We start from the raw sequence: 16,952 nt of genomic DNA, 5'->3' as shown, positions 1-16,952 counted from the left end.
GGACCTCACTAGCGGCTCCAACGCAAACATTGTCAAATTCAGCAACTTCGACGCGGTCGACTTTTTCACTCTCAGCACTCCGTTCTCCAGCACCCACCGTCAACACCATCTATCGAGGTATGTGACTCTTCTAGCCACCCTGTAATTTCTTTATGCTTGTTTCAGTCGCCCTTTAGCTAGTCTGGGTAAAGCAATCACCATGGACTTTGCGCTCGAAGACCTGATTCCGGTTTTTAAGCCCTAGTCGCAGGGTGATACGCTTTGTCCCTAACGGCACGGGCTTAAGAACCCCTTTCTCTGGCTGCTCTCAAATCGAGATTAGGTGGAAAGAGGGGCACTCTTTGCGCTCGAAAAGACTGCTGAAGGCTAACTTTGTTTTGGTTGCGATGTACGATGGAATTATTTCCCGGCTCTCCCCTGGTCAGGGGGAACGGGAAATGGTTTCGTAGTACACCATCATTTTCCCGTTATGGATATCACATAGATACCTCATTTCCAAATTCCTCCCTCGATCTGAGAATCTCCGTGCCAAGCACATTATAAACCGTCAAGATGGTTAAGACTAGTGTCCTCAACGATGCGCTGAACGCCATCAACAACGCTGAGAAGGCCGGCATGCGCCAGGTCCTCATCAGACCTAGCTCCAAGGTCATTGTTAAGTTTCTGAGTGTTATGCAGAAGCATGGTGAGTTTTGCTTTCCTTTTTTCTTATGCTTTTGATTCGTCTTGGAATTTTTCTCTTCCTGTTCCTTTCCTTTCTTTCCTTGTCCATAATTGTCCTGTGATGTTGCACAGAATGAAGGCTTCATCTTGTCTCCAAGACATAAGATATGCGAAGCCGAAATATTCGGGTTGATAACTAGGCGGCGCTCTCGATCATTAAAACCACTCTACGACGTCGGCCCTTTAAATGCCCGATAGATTATTTTTTTGGCGTTGATCTTACAAGTTTCCTGTCTTATTTTTTACTGTGGTTGGCAACATTTAATTCATCGCCACATTACTTACATTCTATTTCTCTTACAGGCTACATTGGCGAGTTTGAGGAGGTCGATGACCACCGCTCTGGCAAGATCGTCATCCAGCTCAATGGACGGTATGTTTCCCTGATTTAGATTATAATTCCTGTCTTTCCCCACTGACGTCTTCTGCGTCAATAGTCTCAACAAGACCGGTGTTATCTCCCCCCGCTACAACGTCCAGCTCCGTGACCTCGAGAAGTGGGTTGTCAGACTCCTTCCATCCCGTCAGTTCGGTTACATTGTCCTGACCACCTCTGCTGGTATCATGGACCACGAGGAGGCCAGACGCAAGCACGTTGCTGGCAAGATCATCGGATTCTTCTATTAGATCAAGCCATCTAGCCATGAATAAAAGTTTCTTATGATATTTTTAGCAGGTCCTTAGGTTCGGAGCGAATAGTGAATTTCTTTACTACTGGCTAATACTTGTACTACTTCCCTGCGGGGTATCTGCTATACTTGTAATGAGAACCGCGTCATCCATCCTACTACTTTGGGTTGTATTGTGTAGATAGCCTGTCCTTCATATCGTATTTGACAATCGAAGACTCTTGGCCTCTCTACGTAGTAGTTTCTGCTCTGCTGGTCATTGGTCGCGGTAACTGTGAGACCCAGAACCACCGCCAATGAGCCGAGGTGTTTGGTTCACCGCCTATATAGCCGGTTATTCTGCCGGGCATTATATCAACAGAACATAAATCTCATTTCTATTTTCCTTACTCATTTGCATAGATAGCGGTGTATTCTTTCTTTTTATAGAATTCCCCACTCTACCCGTTCTAATGCCCCTCGACAGGATATACTTGACCCGACATGGGGTATATTTGCAGTCTCCTCTGTGCCCGATGATCCAGTCTATTAAGCTGAAGCTAATATATGATATCATTTACAGCACCGTCTAAACTGGACTATAGACCTAAGCACGGGGACTTACCACTCAATGTACCCTACTCCCACCGGAATACCCGTCGACCCAATCCTGACAGGACCCGGGGTGCGCCAATCGCACGAACTGGCCGCGCACATCAATAGCGATGAATTCTTCCCAAGACCATGTAGAGTCTACAGCAGCCCGTTCTACAGATGTCTGCAAACTATCCAGCCCACCGTGGAGGTGTTGAAGGCCCGTCAGGAACTCGAGCAGAAACCATATGTGGATTTAAACGTGAGGGTTGAGAATGGACTAGGGTGAGTTCCCTCACCCCTACATATACATTTTAACAAAGCTAGAGGAATGAAACTCCAGCAGGATACAATGTAAAATACTGACATACCTTGCTTTCTGCCTGCACAGGGAATGGTTTGGTTCCTCATCCTCATTCGCACACCCAGCTCCCGCATCGCCAGAAGTTCTCCAAACCCACTTTCCCACCCTCCTCACCTCCTCATCCTCCTCAGATATAGAAGCCAACTCCACCTCACCCCATGCAAACTACAAACCACACATCTACCCTTCCCCCAACGGCGAGAATATCGCAGGACTCCACGACCGCATCGCGACAACCCTGGAAGCGATAATCGCACAAGTCGATGCGGAACTCGAAGCTTACGAGCGTGAGAACCCGTCTGAGGCGAAGCAGAGTCATGCTATTTTGATATGCACGCATGCCGCGCCGTTAATTGCGATGGGGCGCGCGCTTACGGGGGATATGCCGGAGGATACGTGCGTCGAGGACTTCAGACCGTTTACAGCGAGTTTGTCGACGTTTGTGAGGAGGTCGGGTCGTGGGGGTGGGGACGGAGATGGGAATCGGGATAGGTATGGGGAAGGGTCAGATGTCGAAATGATTTCGGGGAAGAAGGTGCCGCGGTGGCAGGGTGGGGTGGGAGTAGGGGGTGGTTGGGATTGCGTAGGGAATGGGGAGTGTGGGTTTTTAAGCGGTGGGAAGGAGAGGGGATGGTATGTTTTTGAGCTCCTGTTTTTCTTCTATTATTTTCTAGATTTGTTTTACTAACGAGGCTATTAGGCACTTTAACGGGGAGGAGGATTTCGACACGACCCCGGCTGCAGTAGTTGTGACGGAGGCTGAGTGTTCGCCTGCGAAGTTATGAGGGTTTTGTTCACCCTTTTCTTATTCGTGATGTACATGTACTGTACATACATCCTTGCGTCTGGGATATACCCACAAGGTTCAGTGATTAGGAAAGAATTGATTCCGAAATTGGAATACCGATATAACGCTTCTCGCCGCGATATATACGATCAATATATGATGATACACAACGTCTGGATAGACCTAGGCAAACTATAGAGGAATGTTTCGAGGAGGCATTGTTTTTCACCCCCTTGACTTTATTTTGTTTTAATATTTTTAATTTTCATATCCGTTTTTCACAATAGTATATTTCTGACCGCTGGCTATATTGAAGGTATGCACTGTACAATGAGGAAACATTGCTATTTGGGGGCATTTTTATTGTCACATTAACATTAATACTCTCGCTAACCAGGTGTTTAGATGATCTCTATATAATGTTCGCTCAAACAACACCGACAAGACAAATAGAGGCATACAAAAATCAATGAAACAGAACAATCGATTCGGAGAAAGAAACTCAAACCAAACGAGAACAGAATACACAAGAAAGAGAAAAGCACAGTCATTCCCTGTCGTCACTTATAGATTAAGCGAATATGCCGCTTAGCAGGAGTACTCCAAATACCAGCCATTAGTAGCATCCTGCTTCATCTTCACAACCCCATCATGTTCCAGAGAAGAACGCAAGGTCAGCACTTCCTTGCAATCCATCGAAGTGACTCTGTGCGACTGGGCGCCCTTGACCTGCGGCCAGTTGGTGAAATCGGCAGCGCCAACGCTCTCCGCCCCAGCGGGTTCTACCGGGTAGATCTTGGCTAATCCAGAATCCTGAACGATGAATTTTCTTTTTTCGCCTTGGTCCCACTTGAGGTTGCACGTCTTGGCACCCTTGGGGACGTGGAAGGTCATTTCCTGATCCTGTTTCTTGTCGCCGGATTTGCTGAGGATGATGTTATGTCCGATCTTCTCGCTGCGTTGGCCATTGAGGATGGCGCGCATCTCGGGAATGCGTAGGACTCCGCTCTCGCCGGGTTTGCAGGCGTTTCGGGCAATTGGGCATTCTGAGGAGACGGGATAAGAATTTCTGGTTGGGGAGGCGGAGACGGACTGCATGCTCAAAGCGGCCAGGAAAAATGTGGTTGCTTGGAGGAAATGCATGTTGGCGGTTGTGGATTTGCGTGGAAGAGGAGGATAGTATCAAGAGGGTTATTGTTTCAAATAAACGATTCTTGCTGGTTTAGAATTGGAGCGATTGGTTTGGTTTATAGATTTCAGGCAAAGTTATCTGTTATTGGAGGAGTGATGATGAGATGAAAGGGGAAAACAACCATTCTCGAGGCCGGAGGAGGAGGCATATTTATACAAAATTTCGCTCCTTTCTGTGCTCGAAGCTCAACTCAGCTAACATCAGTCCCCCACACTGCTGGTTGGCTCGACAGCTGCGCTCATTGACATGGCAAGCCTAGCCTCTAAAGAGGAGTGGGAGTGGCTTAGGCGCATCCTCCCACGGTGGTGAACCCACAAGCTGAGATCGCGCTTGTTACTACTGGCCCCAGCGATATATAGCCGCATACAAACGTGTGTAAATATAGCCACGGCACAAACTTTCCATTCCTCCCAGCCTTAAAAGAAGCTGGGCGGTGACGAAGGAGCATTCCTTAGCTTCTTACCAAGCCCACAGCAAACGTTAGTCATCGCTAATGGGTAACTAGATAGCTCTGGCTGTTCGGCTGGAATTGTTTGCCCACAGGCCTGGTGTAGCTGCAACATGGCATGGCTCCAAATGCGACGACGATCTCTTTATCCCACTCTTCTGCAATCTTCTTGTTGTAACTATCCGATCCTGCCGATGCAATAATAAGCAGATCTTCTATTATTAGAACCAGGCACAGGACATCCCCGCCATCACTGCCCCATTTGCTCCCTCTTCCCGGGTACAATCAATAATAATCCCATAAGGAACCGTCGCGGCATCAGAATGCGGGTGAAAGTTCCGCGCGATTGTCAAACAAAAATGACAACGGCTCAAGGGTGGCAGCCAGTGACGGCACGGTTTATTAACGCCGCATTAGAGGGCTCTATATCAAAAATATCAATTTTATTCAGATATTCAACTTGAGAGTACAACCATGCCAAGGCATTCTGCAATTACAAATTAAAATTATGTTCAGCTTCCCTTCAATCCACGCTTGGATGACACTAACCGTCTGGCGTCCTAAATTGAAAAGGAACAGGCAGAGCTTCTATCTAGGCCGTCACAGGCTCTATGGAAGCACAAACCATTTGCTACTCCATAGTTGTCACAAATTAACCTCATGGATCTATTTTCGCCCGAAGCGTGATGAGATACATCAATCGATTCACTGCACCTAGTTGGCTACCAGATGGCAGTTTGGAATTGCTCGCTCTCTATTGTGCTTTTTAACGTCCAGCCAGTTTACTTTGTCCTAACTCGGTAGTTACTCAAGCTTTGTAAGGTAAGGTAAGCTACATTCATTATTCAGTGCATAGAAATGGTGATCGCTCTGATGTTTCCTCCAGCCTTGCCTGGAGGAACGCCAAAATGGTCAGCGCTGTTTATCTCCTCATTTCCCATGCTCTGTGCCAACGATGTTAATTCAAATACTACCTGTTGTTTAATTTATTTATTATTTTCTTTTCTTTTCTTTACTGCAGTCGCTGGGCACTGCTCTGCCACCCGTGGCTTTGCGCTGTTAAGCTGATCACAGCCATCAATACTAGGCTGGGCTATGGAAGAAACCCATGTCCATTGAACTGGAAAAGTCACCTACTGGTGAACGGAGTACGAGTGTTGAGCCTTTCTCTACTCTCCTTCTCGCATTTGGTTTCCTGATGACACCATTTTCATCACATTCACTCTGATGGCCTTTCGCCTATATTCGGTCAATTTGTGGCATAGCCTTGCCACTATGAACACGGAATCAGGGACATAAGGTCTACTCGAAGCCCGCAACACCTATAGCATTTTTACATCCAGCTTAAAGTTGAGTTGATATTTGATCTAGTTTCTATTTTGCCTCCACTATAATTCTAACTTCCAAAATTCCGAGGGGATTTGTCAAACTACCTGTTAAACCGACAAGCATATCAGATACCTTCAGCTGGTACCTACCCCCCACCACAGGACTGATCCTTTTGGTGCAGTCGTTTATTGACCTATACTACCTAACCGGAGAGTAGACCGGTTCGAAATCCTTTCGATTACTCTCCGCTCCTAATATATCCGTCGTGGTGAATATTTAAGCACGTTCTTGAGGGTCAACAGTATGGGCGCTGTTGGCATTTGAACCCAACAGCACTCCTGCGATGGGCGATATTCTATATGACTGCAGCCATCAGTCCTTCCGCAGTCACCCAGAACACACTGCCCCATGCCACGCTACCCCCTTCACTTTCCATGGGCTTCTCGCCCATCATTCGCTAGCTCCTGTCGCCTGGCATTGTTCACATTGATCCGAGCCTTCTGGACTTCTAAATTTATTATTAGGTAGGCACCAAAAACATGGTTACTTCAAGCTAGATCATTACGCACCTGCGCGAAGCGATATGCTAGGGAAATATTGCGGGGGAATGTGAGAGAGTCTCGTGGCTAACCTTAGAATATTAGGATATATACCCATGGATATTCTTGACTTTGCTGATTAAATATAGATCAACCCAATATTTCATTGTGAAGTTATCCATTATATTATATAGCCACAAAGATCTGCACTGTATACATGAAAGAGGACATGCGACGGGCCTTTACCATACATAAATCAGGCCGCTAGGGTATATGTACACCAACTGCCACTTCCCATTATGCGAACTTCCGCTCACACAACAAGAGCTGCAACCGCCATGGCCACACCACCAATAGCGCCCCAGTTGGCAGCAGCAGTGGCTAGAGGCATTGCCAAACCGGTGCTGCTGTCAGTGGTGGGAGCATTGGTCCCAGTCGGTGGAGCCTCTGTACCACTTCCAGTCGGCGTAACGCTCGCACCGCTAGAGGGAGCCGGAGCCGCCGTAGCTCCTTCCAGCTTCTCCAGGCCGGCTGTAATTGTGACTTTCCAGGGCGTGATAAATCCAGAGGTGGGGATTTGGGTAGATTCTGCGTACGAGGTGGAGAAGCCTTTGCCTGTTTCAGACACCATCAACACTTTCGTGCAGTCGGCCGAGGGACCTTGGATGGTGCATTCGAGATAGTGGCTCGCGGGGCTGGCGCGGGAGTTTTTTGTGAGCTTATGTGATTTTCGATTTCTCTCTATCCTCGTTGCGAGGGATGCAGGATTGGGAAGGAAGTGAGAGGACGACTCTAGAGAACTTACCCATCTTCGCCATACCCTTGGAAGCCCATTGCTACCTTGTTTGGGGGTGATGTAGTGTAACTCACGCCAGGCACGCCGCATTCGGTGTCGTCAGTCCCTGGGGCACATTCAAGGGCATATACCGTTGCGGTGGGGTCCTGAAGAGAGATCAGCCTTGCTTTAGCATTTCTTTTTGGTTATTTTTCTTCTTTTTTTCTTCTCTTTTTCCCCCATTCAACACTAGGGTCTATCATTCCTCTTTACCACATTTTCAGTATATTCGTCTTACCGCTTTGACCACAGAAGCCACTATCGGCTGTGGGTCGACTGGCCCAGGAAAGGCCAGTTCTGTCACAATGCTCTTCTCAGCGCGGCTCAGGCCAAGAAGGCCGAGGGACACCAGGACCAAGGAGATCTGCATTTTTGGGGAGTAGAGGCTTATCGAGGTATCAAAATATCGGCAGAGGGTCCGGGTGGCTGGCGTATCGAAAGCAAAATATATAAAAAAAAGAGCGACGACGAAGTTGGTTCTAACGAGAGTATTTGTGCTTCTGAGTTGAGATATTACACATTTCTCGGGCCGGTGGGCGAAAGAATATATATATCTCAGGACAAATTTCAAGGCTTTTTAAACCCCTGTTGTTTGAACCCGAAAAGCGCAGAATGGGAGCCTCATGTTAATAACGCTAGAGGCAATGGAGCTTAGGATCGCACTTGGATATTTAGCTCATCGTCTGGGGGAATCGAGGCTGGCCGATGCTATTTGCTAGAGAGATTTTGACGAACCCTTTAGCCAGAGTAAGACTAGGCTCATTTTAAGTGCAAGAGATTCTCTCCTCTAGGCACAACTACGAAGCGTCACCAAGTCGTGTTGACTGGCTGCTGTTCTTGACATTCTGCCCAATGAACTTCGGGGTTCACTAGTTTCGGGTGTTTCGAAGCAAAAGGGTAGGGAAAAACTAGTAGTTCATGTTCGGGTTCGGATAAAGTTTTTGGAACCTTCACAAGGATTTTTATGCTTAAAATCTTATTTCATTGAAGGCATCTGATTGGTTCCTTGACATGTCGGCTTTCCCCTTTTGCACATTATTTGTTCGGATCGTGAACTTTTGACTTCGTCGAGATACAAAGTTGCAATTTGATAGGCCACTCGCGAATATTCTCTTGCTGCCCCCTCCCAGCCACCCACCTACAAAACAATGCATCTTCTACGGCCATACTTGGTACTTCGCTAGTCCAAGATCACTAGCCATTTCCCCCGAGCGTCGCTAGCATTATTCTAGATATCTGGTATGATTGGAAAATGCCAGCTTGGGCTCCACAAATACTGCAAGCGACCTTAGAAGCTAGATCCACTGCTACGATCCCAGATCTACGTCGTATTCGTCTCGTTCCTGGCCCCGGCGCCAAACCCTAACTATACAAAAGTAATGGAGCTGCGGAGGTGTTTACCAGAGAGTATGTTTCCTGTATCACGGGTAAGGTTATGTTCTCGGTGTACAGAGTACTGTACATACAGGCGGAGTAGGTTAGGGAGTACACAAAACGCGTACAAGCAAACAAACCTTTGACGTTGCAGCTTTGTTTGCGCTGATGGCAGTTACGTCTGAATATTAAATAAAGTATATACGTCTATTTTTCAGTGGGAATGAAAGGAACAACAGCCTTGACGGATTTTCTTCTTTATTCCACCATTGAAGATTATGCTGGCAGTCGTCTGGGATGAGAGGCCCTGATCATACGGGCTTTTATTCCCATTCCATACAGCGTAAAACTTGAAACCTTATTTACTGAATATAGGGTTTAGTGATGGCCATCTCTCGAACAAGCCTCGTGGCGCACAGAGAGAGCCGGCCGGTTTACTCGGGATGATGACATCAGATGGGAATGCTGTTATTCCTGAGAATGATTAGGTCCAAGAATACATGGAATAGAATAGTTGACGTGGGTCAATTACAGGCTATTCCACTCGTTTTAACCCTAGCTTGGCTAGTATATACGTTTCTAGTCATCCACGGAAAGCAGAAAGTCCTTCTGTCAACGGAGGATATTTACAGACGCTTCTAGGAGCCATGTGCGTCCGCTCATGACGACCAAATCTCTCGGTTTCCCTCCCACATAAGGTCCAGTAGAGGTTCCAGAAGTGGCTAAAAAACTATTGCCATGCTGTCTTTCAGCAGCTAAGCGGGGACCTTTTACAGGATAATAACAGCAGCCATACAACTCCATTGACGCCTTGCTGCGCGAAACGTATAGACAGTGGTACATCGCGCACTCGAGGCTTCCCATCCCAGGCGAGGAAGTGGACGAGCAGGTCCAGCGGTAAGTGGGCCGGCGGGTAGGTGGGTGTCGAGATATGGTTGTGAGTAAACTGCGTTGGAAGTGAGAATTTATATATGTTGCCTTTAATTGTCCCCGTGGTTCTGATGTTGAAATTTTATTTAACCTATTTGTGCTGGGTGGTACTGTTTATCTTTTGACAGGTAGGTGTTTCGGATGGATATGGATGATGGTAGGAGGATTAGGATGGTTTTGAGATGCAGACGGCAACTTCGACCGACTTTGAAGCAAGGGCGTGAGGTGATGTTCCGGAGAAGAGGCTAATTGAATTCAATAAATAATGGAAGCCAAATGCAATTTTCGTGTTCAAGATCCAAAGCTTGAGGGGGGAAATAAACAGACGAATTTTCCTACCTACTCATACATGCATGCATACAAACAGGCATAATAACAAAAGTATTTCGCTGTTCAAAGTAACGAAATGCTCCAGGTCCGTAAAAGAGGACATATCTAACAAAGCAGTGCGGATTACTATATGGGCCAGTTTATCCAAACCAAAATATCACCTAGGAATTAAAATGGATGACAAATGCTGTGTGAAGAGAGCTGGGTATAGAAAAGAAAAAGAAAAATTAGAAGTTAGGGAGCGCCGAGAAGCATAAAAGGCAAATTACTGATGACACGATCATATCATTTCACGCAGCTTTCCCATAGATTTCATGTTTCGATGGCACGATCTTCTTCCAAGTCATCTGTGGGATGAGCGGGTTGTGGGTCTAGTTCCGGGACTGCGGCGTCCTCAGACTCCTCACCAGATGGGTCACCACGAGCTTCTGCTTCCTCATTCCCCTGCTCCCTAGCCTGGTTTTCCTCTGCCTCTCTTTCAGCGGCTAATTCATTTTGTCTCGCGGCTTCTGCCGCATTTCTAGCCGCCACCCGGCGCTCCCCGACACCCGGCACTAGACTTGCAAGGAGAAGAGCAAACGCTCGTTCCGCCGTCCTAAGCCTATTATAAGCACCTGCCGGTTGACTGTTGGCCATAGCTCCGTTATGCTGCGTTCCAACTGCGGGTCGAAGTCCTTCATTGATGTTATTGGGTTGCATCGGATGCACAGGAGGGACATTTGTGTCTACACCTCTGCGCGCTCTACCTGCGTCTCGAGGCTGGTGCGTATCCACAGGCAACAGATTTTCGAGATGTCTGTGTAATGGGTCGATAACCGCACGTTGTGCTCGCTGTAGTAAATCCGTTTCTGATAGAAGAGCTGTGAGGACTGAAAGTGAAACCAAAATAATCCTGAACCATGTACCATCTTCGCTGAAGATGTAGCAAAAGAAATAAAGTCTAACGAAAAGCCAAAGCCGTCCTAGTATCCGAGAGAAATTCGCTGGGCCCAAAAATATTCGATGTCGTTCCTGCTGTTGCAAGATGGCTTGATTCACCGCAGGTGGAATAATCATAGGATTTGGTGCCGCATGTGGCGCTTCATGTGGAATAGATGTTATGGGCGGGTGAATGATTGGCCTATGAGCATGGAATGCCTGCGTTCCCGGCTGAATGGTACCCTGTCCGGGCGCACCAGTTGGAGGAAGAAGTACTGCATGGTAGCCAGATGGGGAAGATACTAAGTATATGGACGTCTGCGTGGGATCTTGAAGAGTGGGTGGGGGGTTAAATAAGGAATTTTGAGGTGAAGAGGTGAAGGAACGGGTTCTTAAAAGCCTTATTTGATCTACCCGAGCAGTAAGGGACGATAGTCGAGCGAGAAGGTTTTCAGGCATGATGTCTCTTGGCGCAAGTGGATTGCGATCCTGTTCATCCAGGATTTGGTAAAGTTGAATACGTATACGACAAATACTCTCAATGGTCGGAAGCTGGCCTCGCCGTACCTGGCTTTCCATACCGAGTATTTGTTCAAGTATTGCGGGGATTCTTCGTCGATTTTCACCTAAAGTTCCCACGCCCATTCCGGTCTCACCGAGCCAAGTGGGACGACTGGGAGGAAAGCTTGCCGTGCGTTGAATGGGGAAAGGTTGGGTTGCAGAGGAATCGAACAATGTGGCCCTCGAAGAGGTTGATTGTGAGTCCGATGGGTTGCGATCTTGGTTACTGGGTATCGAACTCATCCGCTCGCTTTGTAGATTCGGCGTCGACAACCCAAATCTCGTACCATATAAAGGTGAGTTGACATCAACATATAATGGCGAATCAATGTTATTCTGTATTGGGATACCGGCCGGATTTATCGCTGTGGAAAGTCCGGCTTCTGCGGGGCGATTAGTGGATGGCAACCGTGCGTTCTGAGCGATTTGCGCAGCCAGATGCTGATGTTGTGCTATGACCTGCTGGCGTAGAGTAGCTACCTGGTTGGCGGCAGTTGCAGAGTTGAACTGTGCTTGCACTTGTGGTCGCGGTGCTGTTGGGTCAGTGTGGATTGTGCCGCTTGTCCGAAGGCGTAAGCCGGATGGCTCCTGTTGAGGGTTCGGCAGGCCGGGGTTCGGGAGATCTGGGGCGAGATTTGGTGGAGGAGGAATGGTAACTCTCACTTGGCTAGGGGGAAGAACAAGATGCATTGTGTGCACCCGACCCTAATCGCAGACCGAGTCCCATAAGTTTGTGACCTTCGGGACTAAAGTGAGAGGGGTTGAACTTACGTCTGCAGGTGCGACAATATTGCCTAGCTGGTCTTCATTGTTCAACAGAGGCTTTCCCCTATATATGAGTCTCTGTACATCTGGGCAAGGGTGGTTGGGTAACGCTTCAGACAGTCGAGTCTTCAACTCTAGGATCTTGATTGCAAGAGGAACGTTGTTCAGAGTAACCCGGTTCTGAAGGGATGGAGATACGATATGAAGAACGATAGTCTGCACATCGCTGCTGGATGCGCTGCTCAACCCATCTACGCCGTCTATATTCCTAGGCTTGGTATCTGTCGACATCCTGGCTTCTAGGTTTCCAATCTCCTCAGACTCCTCGTAGTTTGGAGGTACGGATGAACGTCCGGAGGCGCTGGGGGAGATGCCAACAATGCGATCAGAATTTGACGGCTGACGAAAGGCTATGTAAACAACATCCAGATCAGAAGTTGGTGGTATAAGATATGGTATTTAACCACACGAGATTAGTATGAACAAGAAACGTGTCGCTTCACCTGGAAGACGGACGGGGGAGATATGTGGAGCGAGGTGGAGGTGGGAGATGACGGCAGAATTCGCTGGGCAATCCAGTCAACACAAGCACAAACAGCTAGTACACAACAAGCTGGGTCATTCAGCGAACGAAAGACAGCGTGGAACCAAGCGCGGTATGTTATTGCATTAATGACACCATCTGCCCGCGCGGACTGATCCTGTTTCAGTGCAACGATGACGATGCGATGCGGTTGCTGGCAACGACTGGACTGACTGAGGTGGCCTGAACCCGATCCGGGAGCTGCTGACTCAGCGGCGATATCTTGCTCGGCTCGGATAAACATAAATCTGTAACTAATTGTATGGAAACTATTAACTCCATAATTTGCGAGTCAACTTTCCACGCTGACGTCGATTAGGGAGACAAATTGATTAGCAATTTTGCGCCTTTCTCGGGTCCACGTCTTGGGTTCAATTGGATTCATGGGTATGCTTATGCAACTCAGTGCCATGTCGGGGTGATAATCTGCCGCCTACTATCTCTATAATTTATGAAGCACTGAAGGGAAAACGCCGTTCAGCATGTTGGTCGTTAGACGAGCAGCTGTGTATCAGAATCGCGCCAGCTTCGTGGGAACTTGGGAGGCTGTTGCGGCAGAGCTCGCCCTATGCAGAGTGAATAGCAGGAGAATGCCCTTATCTCGAAGGCCGTTTTCCTCATCGTCCGGACGCTGGCAGCAAAATGGCCAGGGGGGAAAAGGATCACAGGAGAAAGAGTCGTTTCGGTCGAGATTGCGGACAGCTCTGGGGAACACCAAAGTTGAATGGTATCCAATTCCTGTCGGGCTGGGCATCGGGTTCTTGGGATTTGTTCAATTCTTCAGATCTAAAAGAGCAGAAAAGGAACGGCTGGAACGCGAGGGCAGCGAGGAAGTGTTGCCGCGGAAGAAAATCCGACCCTCTGGGCCATGGCAGGTTCAGGTCATGTCTACCCTTCCCCTGAAGGCTATGTCTCGACTTTGGGGCCGCTTCAACGAGCTGGTCATTCCCTACTATCTCCGCGTCCCAGGCTTCAAGCTTTACTCCTGGATTTTCGGCGTCAATCTAGACGAAGTTGCAGAGCCCGACCTCCATACCTACCCGAACCTGGCCGCCTTCTTTTATCGCGAGCTAAAGCCCGGTGTCCGTCCACTCGACCCAAACCCCCTAGCCATTCTCTCGCCAGCCGACGGACGAATACTACAGTTTGGGATGATTGAGAACGGGGAAGTCGAGCAGGTCAAGGGCATGACGTACAGTCTGGATTCTTTGCTGGGACATGAAGAGCTGAGCCCTGGCCACGAGCCGGTACATCCTACGAGGGCTCCAATACACCACAACGAACACCGCGAGCACACTAATAAAGACCCCGATAATGTGGCAGCAGACGAGAAGTTTGCTAAAATGAATGGAATCACCTACACCCTCCCAACCTTACTCTCCGGCACCGGAAAGGGCCACGCCCCCGGAGACAAACCACTAGACGCATCTATGCATTCCACCACCAGCTCCGAAGCCAAGGTCAGAGCCGACCTCGCCAAGGGCAAAACAGCCTGGTACATGCCCACGCCCACCTCAAATAGATCCCTCTTCTACGTCGTCATCTACCTCGCCCCAGGCGACTACCACCGCTTCCACTCCCCGGTGTCCTGGGTCGTCGAAAGCCGCCGCCATTTCGCCGGCGAACTCTTCTCCGTCTCCCCGTACCTCCAACGCACCCTGCCGGGCCTATTCACGCTGAACGAGCGCATCGTGCTCCTCGGCCGCTGGCGCTGGGGGTTCTTCAGCATGACGCCCGTCGGCGCCACGAACGTCGGCTCCATCAAGATCAACTTCGACTCCGAGCTGCGCACGAACAGCCTGACGACCGACACGGCCGCGGACCGCGCTGCTGCGGCCGCTGCCAAGCTCGGCGAGCCCTACTCGGGCTTCTCGGAGGCGACGTACCACCACGCCAGCAAGACGCTAGAGGGCCATGCGCTACAGCGCGGCGAGGAGATGGGCGGATTCCAGCTGGGGAGCTCGATTGTGTTGGTTTTCGAGGCGCCGTTGGGCGGGCGGCCTAGTTTTGACCTGGGGTGGATGGGGGAGCACCGTGAGGGCGGTTGGAAGTGGAAGATTGAGAAGGGGCAGTATGTGAAGGTTGGGCAGGCGATTGGGGAGGTGGAGAAGGCATAAAAGAAGCAAAAGAACAAGAAGAAAAAGAAGAAGAAAAAAAAAGTCATTTTATAGATGGGATGAGCATGTGCTCGTGTGGGCGCTGTATCTACTACTTCTTTCTTGTATGTACTTTTTAACATTTTCTCTTGTCACTTTTCGGTGCATTTATTCTGCATTTTGGACCGGAAAAAGGGTTTGGGTTCGCTCATTTTTGTAAATTACATGATTCATGGTGCTCATGCATCCTCCTTAATCACATTTCATTTTCCTTTCTGAAGCCTTCGTAAGTATGCATGCATATATCGACCCAGCTCTCCCGGACGACTATTCTTGCATCACGGAGTGTAGATGTCTCCATAACGTTGATATCCGGAACCAGCCGTATATACAGGACAGGCAAGACACACACACACACACCCCACTGTTGTCACTTACAAGTCTCGCCTCGTTGACCAGTAGTTGACAGAGCTATCCGCGGTCTTGTGCGGTATTTCACCTGCGATTCAAATCCCCGGACTTACCGTAACGTAGACCTTAATACACAACAAGATTCTTCAAAAGGGAAAAAGAAAAATACCCAAGTCCTCTTTCCTCAACCCCTTGTCCATCATCATCATCATCATCATCATCATCATCACCACCATTCCGAATCTTGCAGCAGGGGCGTACATACCTCGATCTTCCACCTTATCCCGGCACCTGAATCCTCATATACAGCACACACACACCACACCGGTCCCGTAGACGATGAAACGAAAAACGAAAACGAAAAAGAGAAATTCTACCGCGCCCTGCCCACTTTTTCCCGATATTTATTTCGTTTCTTCAACTCCCCCATACCACACCATGTAATATGCTTGCTCTCCCTTCCCGAAACTCCCGAACCCGCCGGACCGACCCGGGGTTTCAGAAAAAGGGGGGAAATAAAATAAAATAAAAGCAATATAAATAGAACTCGCAATCGGAATTGGGAATTGGGAATTGGGAATTGGGATGATATCTCGGGGCAGGACAGGAGAATTTGAGCAGTAGTAAGATGAAAGGCAACAACACCCGTGGGGGTGGAAGAAGATGAGATATGATACGAAAAAGCAAAGAGAATGGGGGATGGGTGGGTGAGTGAGAATCCGATCTCTTTGAAGTTAAAATATGGCCGGGTCCAACATGCAGTAACCAAGACAACTTTCGCTATTTATTATTATGATTATTCCCTTCCTCCGCCGTGATGCTGAATAATGGACAGGTTGAGCCTGGCAATAATATAATTATTTGGGGAGCGGTGAATAATAATAATCCGTCCGGGTGATTGGAATGGAGATATCAAATCGAAATAGTTAATAAATACGGTTGTTACTCCGTTCTCCGTTTTCCGTTTTCCGTTTCCCCCTTCCCCCTACCTACCCTACCCTACCCCACCCCGCTGGTATGTCCATAGACTCCATACCATGGGTTCTTATTCTTTATCATTGTCGGACCGATGTCGATGGGGGTGGTTGTGGGACGGTGGGACCTGAGCCTGAGAGGTTTGGAGCTGTTTAAATGATAGTTACCAAAAACGAAAGGGGGAGGGAAAACGTGGAATGGAAGTGGAAGCAAAGAAAAAATAAAAAATAAAAATAAAAATAAATGGAAAATAAAAGTGAAAACTTTTTGGGGGTTTTTTTTTTTTTCCTTTTAGTTTGAATGGTGGAAGAGAAAGGTAGCAAAAACAACAATCCCTATCTGCCCAACTCCAGGTCTGCAGTGCATCATGCTTGGGGATTTGCCAAAGGCCATGAATAACCAATGGGAAAAATGGGGGCTCAGAGCTATTTTGATTCGGTTGTTTCTCTTCTCTTCTTTTCGTTCTTTTCGTTCTTTTTCGGCTTCTCTCCGCATTCCCTCCCTCTTCCCCTTCCTTGCATTTCCCTCCTCCGTTCCCAATGCTTGCCGTTCCCCCCTCTCCTCCTCCTGCTCCTCCTCTCAAAATCCCA

The 16,952-nt window shown here is 48.4% G+C and overlaps 6 protein-coding genes across 6 annotated transcripts; 3 read left to right on the top strand and 3 right to left on the bottom strand.

Annotated features, from left to right (window-relative positions):
* The first annotated feature begins 31 nt into the window (after positions 1-31).
* BDCG_04828 (40S ribosomal protein S22) lies at positions 32-1,716 on the top strand. The gene is made up of 4 exons (XM_045420474.1): positions 32-117; positions 485-685; positions 1,027-1,096; positions 1,161-1,716. Exons 2-4 carry the CDS (start codon positions 553-555, stop codon positions 1,348-1,350), a joined length of 393 nt encoding a protein of 130 aa, XP_045276572.1. The 5' UTR covers positions 32-117; positions 485-552; the 3' UTR covers positions 1,351-1,716.
* A 29-nt stretch (positions 1,717-1,745) lies between these two features.
* Positions 1,746-8,027, top strand: BDCG_04826 (phosphoglycerate mutase). Its single transcript, XM_045420472.1, has 8 exons — positions 1,746-1,840; positions 1,915-2,210; positions 2,317-2,922; positions 2,990-3,392; positions 3,482-5,538; positions 5,804-6,186; positions 6,263-6,569; positions 6,690-8,027. The coding sequence occupies exons 1-4, from the start codon at positions 1,805-1,807 to the stop codon at positions 3,072-3,074; spliced, it is 1,023 nt and encodes a 340-aa protein (XP_045276571.1). The 5' UTR covers positions 1,746-1,804; the 3' UTR covers positions 3,075-3,392; positions 3,482-5,538; positions 5,804-6,186; positions 6,263-6,569; positions 6,690-8,027.
* Positions 3,356-5,075, bottom strand: BDCG_04827 (uncharacterized protein). The gene has a single exon (XM_045420473.1). It carries the CDS (start codon positions 4,217-4,219, stop codon positions 3,665-3,667), a length of 555 nt encoding a protein of 184 aa, XP_045276570.1. The 5' UTR covers positions 4,220-5,075; the 3' UTR covers positions 3,356-3,664.
* Positions 6,055-8,315, bottom strand: BDCG_04825 (uncharacterized protein). The gene is made up of 3 exons (XM_045420471.1): positions 7,658-8,315; positions 7,390-7,526; positions 6,055-7,279 (listed from the first exon to the last, which is right to left on the bottom strand). Exons 1-3 carry the CDS (start codon positions 7,787-7,789, stop codon positions 6,898-6,900), a joined length of 651 nt encoding a protein of 216 aa, XP_045276569.1. The 5' UTR covers positions 7,790-8,315; the 3' UTR covers positions 6,055-6,897.
* Positions 8,316-8,821: 506 nt separating this feature from the next.
* BDCG_04823 (ubiquitin family protein) lies at positions 8,822-13,162 on the bottom strand. Its single transcript, XM_045420470.1, has 2 exons — positions 12,304-13,162; positions 8,822-12,237 (listed from the first exon to the last, which is right to left on the bottom strand). Exons 1-2 carry the CDS (start codon positions 12,586-12,588, stop codon positions 10,366-10,368), a joined length of 2,157 nt encoding a protein of 718 aa, XP_045276568.1. The 5' UTR covers positions 12,589-13,162; the 3' UTR covers positions 8,822-10,365.
* On the top strand, positions 13,142-16,601 carry BDCG_04822 (phosphatidylserine decarboxylase). The gene has a single exon (XM_045420469.1). The coding sequence runs from the start codon at positions 13,363-13,365 to the stop codon at positions 14,995-14,997; it is 1,635 nt and encodes a 544-aa protein (XP_045276567.1). The 5' UTR covers positions 13,142-13,362; the 3' UTR covers positions 14,998-16,601.
* Positions 16,602-16,952: the final 351 nt, after the last annotated feature.

Source organism: Blastomyces dermatitidis, assembly GCF_000003525.1.
Source record: "Blastomyces dermatitidis ER-3 genomic scaffold supercont1.5, whole genome shotgun sequence".
Taxonomy (NCBI): domain Eukaryota; kingdom Fungi; phylum Ascomycota; class Eurotiomycetes; order Onygenales; family Ajellomycetaceae; genus Blastomyces; species Blastomyces dermatitidis.
This window is presented reverse-complemented; position numbering and strand designations above follow the sequence as displayed.

Excerpts from the sequence above, each read along its gene's own strand:
- BDCG_04823 (XM_045420470.1), bottom strand. The coding sequence starts at position 12,588 with ATGTCGACAGATACCAAGCCTAGGAATATAGACGGCGTAGATGGGTTG. Across the intron at positions 12,238-12,303 it reads ATATTGTCGCACCTGCAGAC|GGTCGGGTGCACACAATGCA; the intron begins GTAAGTTCAACC and ends GTCTGCGATTAG.
- BDCG_04822 (XM_045420469.1), top strand. The coding sequence starts at position 13,363 with ATGTTGGTCGTTAGACGAGCAGCTGTGTATCAGAATCGCGCCAGCTTC.
- BDCG_04828 (XM_045420474.1), top strand. The coding sequence starts at position 553 with ATGGTTAAGACTAGTGTCCTCAACGATGCGCTGAACGCCATCAACAAC. Across the intron at positions 686-1,026 it reads GAGTGTTATGCAGAAGCATG|GCTACATTGGCGAGTTTGAG; the intron begins GTGAGTTTTGCT and ends TTTCTCTTACAG. Across the intron at positions 1,097-1,160 it reads GTCATCCAGCTCAATGGACG|TCTCAACAAGACCGGTGTTA; the intron begins GTATGTTTCCCT and ends CTGCGTCAATAG.
- BDCG_04825 (XM_045420471.1), bottom strand. The coding sequence starts at position 7,789 with ATGCAGATCTCCTTGGTCCTGGTGTCCCTCGGCCTTCTTGGCCTGAGC. Across the intron at positions 7,527-7,657 it reads TGGCTTCTGTGGTCAAAGCG|GACCCCACCGCAACGGTATA; the intron begins GTAAGACGAATA and ends ATCTCTCTTCAG. Across the intron at positions 7,280-7,389 it reads CAAGGGTATGGCGAAGATGG|CCCCGCGAGCCACTATCTCG; the intron begins GTAAGTTCTCTA and ends CTCCCGCGCCAG.
- BDCG_04827 (XM_045420473.1), bottom strand. The coding sequence starts at position 4,219 with ATGCATTTCCTCCAAGCAACCACATTTTTCCTGGCCGCTTTGAGCATG.
- BDCG_04826 (XM_045420472.1), top strand. The coding sequence starts at position 1,805 with ATGCCCCTCGACAGGATATACTTGACCCGACATGGG. Across the intron at positions 2,211-2,316 it reads AGGGTTGAGAATGGACTAGG|GGAATGGTTTGGTTCCTCAT; the intron begins GTGAGTTCCCTC and ends CTGCCTGCACAG. Across the intron at positions 2,923-2,989 it reads GGTGGGAAGGAGAGGGGATG|GCACTTTAACGGGGAGGAGG; the intron begins GTATGTTTTTGA and ends CGAGGCTATTAG.